A 6,848-nucleotide genomic window follows, 5' to 3' on the forward strand; every position below is an offset into this window, starting at 1 on the left:
TATGCAAATAGGGGTTACAGGTTCCTGTTTAAATATCTCTCTCCATGCCCAGGCTACAGGTCAAGAGACAACCAGGAACAATTGCCATCCACCTGCCCTCCACCTTAGAACTTTCCCTGCTAACATCAGGCAAAATGAGACTTTGGCTGCATTTGCTTTTCTTTGTAGTGGCTTGGAAAAGTAACTTTCCCAGTAATTGTTGTGATGTTGCACTCCATGTGTTTTATGGAAATATGCTTATGAATGTGAATATGATGTAACTGGAATATGCTTTATGCAAATAGTTCCTTGTATGGTGTCCTTAGAAGCTTGTAATCTACTAAGTGTGTTCATCCTATTTGTTTGCACGTATTATTTCTATATCTGGAGATAAGAGAATAAGATATAGACTTGTATCACTGTTGTAGTCATACCAGGTGGGGGCCATCAATGGGGCATTAGGAACTTGATAGCTCCTATTGACTAGGACAATTGATAGTAAATTGATTATTTACCTGCAAGCCTTCCTGTGTATGTGTGGGCCAAACCAGGAAGAATGGAGACTAGGGGTCTCAAAAACATGTGACCATGACACACGATACTGCAATCCATCTTAGTCCTTGTACTTTTCCATTAAAGAGGAGGGGTGGGATTCAAGCACAGGCAAAAGATTCCCACCTTGTGACAAAGATATAAAAGGGGGTGAAGCAGGACCAAGGGGGATGCCAGACAAGATAAAACCCCTGTTTAACACCTGAGATGTCTGCTGGATATAACAAAGACTGTACCAGGGAAAGGATTGGGCCCAGACTAGAAAAGAGTCCAGTCTGAGAAGTAAACTTATTGGAACATATTTGAGGGTGAGATATTACCTGTAATTAGTTTCTCAATGTATTAGGCTTAGACTTGCATGTTTTGTTTCATTTTGTTTTGTGACTTACCTTGTTCTGTCTGTTATTACTTGAAACCACTTAAATCCTACTTTTTATACTTAATAAAATCACTTTTGTTTATTAATAATCTCAGAATAAGTGATTAATAAATGGGGAAGCAAACAGCTGTGCATCTCTCTCTATCAGTGTTATAGAGGGTGAACAATTTATGAATTTATCCTGTATAAGCTTTATACAGAATAAAACAGATTTATCTGGGGTTCAGGCTCCCAGAAAAACTGAACACTGGGTGCTGGGAAAGTACCTGTTCACTGAGAATCCCCTGGGCTGAGTGAATCTCAGTTTCTGTGAACTGCAGAGGGGTGGGGCCCAACCTCTGGGTCTGTGCTGGAGCTGACTGGAGTGTCTAACTCAGCAAGATAGGAGTGGAGGGCGCCTGTTCTGGCAGGGGGGGTTATTCTCCGTGGTATCCCAGCACATTGAGTGACAGTCTCGAGGGAGTCTCTGTAACCGAACCCGTCACAGTTGTATTGTAAAGACAGGAGAATATTGGCAGTGGCAGATTTAAAGTTGGTGGGGTCCTGTGCTCAGCTTTATTCCATCCCCACCCCCCGGATACCCAGCTAAGAAAAAGAACATTCTCTCTTATCTCTCCGGCCCCCGTTTTTCATTCTTTTTTTCCTTCATCCTCCTCCTATATTATAAGTAATAGGAAGTAAATGAAAATTAAATGAGGTACCTTGGTTGTTTTCATAGTTTACCTTCTTTTTCCACAAACTACTTGAAAATTGCTGAGGGTCATGGCAGACCACTTAATAAACTTTCCAAATGACCTTCCATGTGACTCTGCCCTGCTCCCAGCCCAGACACCCCCCCCACGCTTTCCCTGTCCCCCCCACCCTCCTTACCCAATCACCCCACTTCCCCTTAACACACTATCAGTGCCCCCCTTATGTCCAAACTAAGCTTCTGACTGTAATAAGATGAGGCCCTGAAACATAAACCTGTGGTATCAGAGACCTGGTATGAGACCTGAGGCCTGAACTAAAGTAATGGCCTGCTAACATAAAGCAAAGTTAAGCTGTGAGCCAGAGGCAGGCCCTGCTCACAAAAGTTATCAACATTGGATAGAGCAGAGCACCACACTGGTGACCTCTGATGACAGACATTAAGGGAATTTGACATTTAACTCTCATTACATTTCTCCATTGAAAATCCCATTTGTCATTCTTAACAACTCTGAGTATGTTTTGAAATTTCTCCTACCCTACTGCCTGAGCAGCTCAAGGTATTTATCCTGCTAATCCCCACCTGAGGTACAGAAATAGGAAGAAGTTGAGTTTACAGATAGAGACAGTTTCTCTGCCTTTGCCTGAGAAACTGGCAAAGAAACTGGCCTTTGCCTGAGAAACTGGCAAAGAAACTGGCCTTTGCCTGAGAAACTGGGCTTTGCCTGAGGCAAACGAAGAAAAGTCCCCATCCTGCCCCTTCTCTGAGGCTCCACCCCTGCTCACTCCATCCCCCCTCCCTCCGTTGCTCACTTTCCCCCACACTTACTCATGTTCACCAGGGTGGGACAGGTGGTTGGGGTGCAGGCTCTGGGAGGGAGTTTGGATGTGGGACAGGGTGAGGGAATTTGGGAGCAGGAGAGGGGATGTGGTGCAGGCTCTGGGAGAGTATTTGGGTGCTGGCTCTAGGCTGGGGAAGGGGGTTGGGGTGTGGGGTGCAGACTTTGGGAGGGAGTTTGGGTGCGGGAGGGGGGAGGGATCGGGTTCTGGGAGGGAGTTTGGATGCGGGAGGGGGTGAGGGGGCGGGCTCTGGGAGGGAGTTTGGGTGCGGGAGGGGGGAGGGGTCGGGCTCCGGGAGGGAGTTTGGATGCGGGAGGGGGTGAGGGGGCGGGCTCTGGGAGGGAGTTTGGGTGCGGCTTTTCAAGGGTGTTGAAGGAACACAGGCCATGGGACTTCCCTGAATTAATTCCTGTTTGTGAAACAAGACCTCTTTTGGCGAAAAAAAACAAACAAAACAACAACCTTGATTTAAAAGTGGTAACACTTTAATTGTTCCAGAGGCTAATTACCCTCAATGTTGAAAAATATAATTAAGGCAACCTTCTGTCTCTGTGCTATCCGGTGGTGAGAAGTATAAATGCACATTGTATTTTGAAAGCCTTCTATATGCCCTTTTTTCCGTTTTAAATCAGGAGCCAACAAAAGCAATTTAAAATAATTCTTCCAAGAATTTTTGCTGGGAATCTCAAAGGAGGCTAAGGGAGTTAGGCATGAAAATCCCATTACAATTCTCCTTTGAAAATCCCAAACTTCATTCCTACTAAATCTATGTATGTACTTATATAATCCTAATTACAATAAAAGGAGAATGAGTCAATATATTTACACTCACAAGTCCAAAATGAGCTAGAAAAATATGAGTATCTCCATACAGGGAAACTGAGGCAAGTAGCTATTAAGTGACTCTTCACACAGGGAGTATGTGGCGCAGCCGGGAACCAGGTCTCTGGCCAGAGTTCAAACCACAAGCCCCATCTTCCCTCGAGCTCAGTTCTAGGTCAGCTGCCGACTAACCTGAACCCTTCCCTCTTCCTTTGGGCTGGTTTCTGATGAACCTTCCCCACCTGCAGCTGCCTTCAGAGGCGTGAAGTTAATTTTCCTGTGAGCAGCAACAGCTGAGACCGTCAGATTCAGTCACTAGAGGAGAAATCATGGAGGCAAGTTCCATTATCAGCATTGGGCTGTTGATTCACCTAGGGACGCAGCCTGGGGTCTTCAGCGCATCCTAAGGAAACCAGGCGCCCAACTCTCACTTAACTCTAATTCTAAAACTTTTCTTAACCCAAACACTAACTCTAAACCGCTACCCTACCACTAAACTCCATCCCTCACCCTATCCTTAATTCACCTGGTGTGGGGCGCCTAAACCCCTTTAACACCTTTGAAAATTCCCCTAAAGTGCAACACACCTGAAACCCTTTCCGTGGCCCAAGTGCAATTAACTTGCTGCCCTTGGGTTTGATTCTCATGTTGCCGGTGCGGTGCTGGGTGACTCGGTCCAGTCCAAGGAAACCTAGATGTCTGGAACAGAAGGTGACTCTGTGACCCTCAGCTGATTGTACACTACCAGCTACGCTGGTTCCCTTTCTCTCTACTGGTACCGCCAGTATCCCAACCAAGCCCCGCAGTACATTCTCCAGAGAGGAGCGTAGGGAAACACGAACCATCATACCCCAGGTTTCGCCCAGGAGAGGTTTTCTTCCCATGCTGGTGACAGCTTCCCAATTCTGAACATCGCAGCCCTGGAGCTGGCAGTCACCGCGGTGTATCTCTGCGCACTTCAGCGGGCACAGTGACAGAGCCACATGGCAGAGCTGTGCAAAAACCCTCCTTGCCTTGCTGCAGCTGAAGTTAGACACACTAGGGGCTGGAAGCAGGGGCTCTTGGCAGATTTGTTATACTGTGAACAAACTCATCATTACCAATAGTTTTGGTGGTGTCAAGGTATCCCTTCCGATTCCCCCCAAAAGCAAAGTACTGTGCAAACATAACAGTGGCCATACTGAGTCAGACCAAAGGTCCATCTAGCCCAGTATCCTGTCTTCTGACAGTGGCCAGTGACAAGTGCCCCAGAAGGAATGAACAGAACAGGGAATCCATCCCCTGTCGCCCATTCCCAGCTTCTGGCAAACAGAGGCTAGGGACACCATCCCTGCCCTTCCTGGCTAATAGCCATTGACGGACCTGTCCTCCATGAATTTATCTAGTTCTTTTTTGAACTTTGTTATAGTCTTGGCCTTCACAACATCCTGTGGCAACGAGATCCACAGGTTGACTGTAGGTTGTGTGAATAAATACTTCCTTTTGTTTGTTTTAAACCTGCTGCCTATTAATTTCATTCCACAACCCCTAGTTCCTGTGTTATGAGAAGGAGTAAATAACACTTCTTTATTTACTTTCTCCACACAATCATGCTTTTATAGACTTCTATCATTTTATAGACCTCTAAACAATTGCATTAAAATATCGCCCTTGGAGAATATAAACGGGATGAAAGTAGTTGGAGTGTTTTTTCCCCCTCTATTTATACTTGAGTAGTGGTAAAAAACGTAATGTAAAAAAATCCATGTTGTTACTTACTGCGTATTAAAATCTGGGTGGAATATTTTAATAAAATATCCTGAGTTTTGGATGACTGTTATGAGGTTATATTACCGGTTCCAACTCTCATAGAGTCCGATAACTATTAAAACACCAATCAAAACTTGTATGCTAGAATGGTTTGTTAGAGTACTGTTGTTCGCTTGTATTATTTTAAATAATACACATGATTAAAGCAATGCTCTCTATGTATATTGGGGAAACGGAGGTTTGATCATCGACAAGTATTCGTAAAAATATTTTAACGAGGAAGGGAAGGAGGAGAGAGAAACACACAGCTGTAGAACAAGACAAACAAATATTAAAATAATTGTTCTAAAAACGTAGCGGGGAACGTTAAAGGAACCAAGGAGAGTTAGGCACCTAACTCTCTCTCTCTTTCTCTGAATTTCTCCTTTGAAAATTCCAGATTTCGTTGCTAAGAATCTAGTTACCTGTATGGTCTTCTTCGGAGTGATATAGGAGCGCCTCGAGATATCTATCCTCGCAATGCCCCAGTGAGGGAGAGAAACATGTCCATCTCTCTTACACAGGTAGGGAAGGGGAGTCACAGAGATATTAACTGGCTTGCCCAAGGTGGGGGCGGGGGGGTTAGCAGACCTGGGAACCGATGTCAGGTCTCCTGTATCCCAGCCCGGAGCCTTCATCACCGGCTCGTTATTCTCACCTCAATGTCACCACGTTGTCAGCTGCAGACTCAGCAGAACTCACCGCATTTCCTGTGTCTGTTACGAGTTTCCCAAACCCCCTCCCGCCTCCACTAGGCCGGATGCTGATGAACCTTCCCCAGTTAGTTGTAGCTGCCTGCAGAGCCCTGACGTTTAGAGTTTTCTTAGCAGCGGTATCTGGATCGTTCCACTTAGTCACAATAGGGGAAAAAACATGGAGCCATATTATATATTCAGCATTTGGCTATTTAATCAGCTAGGTAAACAGGCTGGGGTTTCTGGGGGGTCTAAGGAAGTTAAAATTCCTACTACCATTCAACCCTATATGGAACCCTGACTCTCAATATGACCCTAAAGCTAACCCTAAATCGAATGGCAAAGCCAAACCCTGACCTTTACTATAGTCCTTCATTTAATGGCCATCGGGAGCCCAAACCCCTTATGGTTTTTCGAAATTTCCAGCCTTACACGGCAATGCACCTGGAGCCGCCTCTGCGGGTCAGGTGCAGGTGAAATAATGTCCTTAAATTGGATTGTTTTGTTGCAGGTGCTGCGCTGGGGGACTCGGTCCAGTCCAGGGAACCCCACCTCTCTGGGAGAGAAGGAGACGCTGTGACCCTCACTTGTTCTTATGATACCAGCTCTACCGGCTACGTCTATCTCTTCTGGTACCGTCAGTTTCCCAACCAAGCCCCGCAGTACATTCTCTATAGAGGAGCGAAGTCCGCCAGCGAGTTCAGTGACACCGCAAATTTCGCCCAGCAGAGATTTTCTTCCCAGGCTAATGACAGCTCCACAGTTCTGAACATCGCCGCCCTGGAGCTGGCAGACACCGCGGTGTATCTCTGCGCTCTGGATGTGACACAGTGACAGAGCCACATAGGAGATCCGTACAAAAACCCTGCCAGCCCTGCTGCACTAGATTTTCAGAGATTAATGCTACTTGCATATCTCTGGAGGGGACTCCTTCTGCTATGTAAAACCACATATTTTGAGATGACTAGGGGACCTCCATTTATTTGTTCTAGCTCCGCCCAAGAGTCAAGTACTTATTTAAAGAGCTACAGTCACCTGTCACTCTCGGAGGATATAAAGGGCACGAGCTTCAATCAGGAAACATCTTAGACATTTTTCTCCCC

At 45.9% G+C, this 6,848-nt stretch overlaps 1 gene segment (V, D, J or C); it reads left to right on the forward strand.

Annotated features, from left to right (window-relative positions):
• Positions 1-6,256: 6,256 nt before the first annotated feature.
• LOC113408442 lies at positions 6,257-6,579 on the forward strand (the record flags this gene model as incomplete). The annotated part of the segment is given in 1 exon segment: positions 6,257-6,579. A coding segment is annotated over 1 exon segment (323 nt), but the record flags the coding sequence as incomplete, so codon positions are not given.
• Between the last annotated feature and the right edge of the window lie 269 nt (positions 6,580-6,848).

This window comes from Terrapene carolina, unplaced genomic scaffold (genome assembly GCF_002925995.2).
Source record: "Terrapene carolina triunguis isolate 2854851 unplaced genomic scaffold, T_m_triunguis-2.0 Scaffold14793, whole genome shotgun sequence".
Taxonomy (NCBI): domain Eukaryota; kingdom Metazoa; phylum Chordata; order Testudines; family Emydidae; genus Terrapene; species Terrapene triunguis.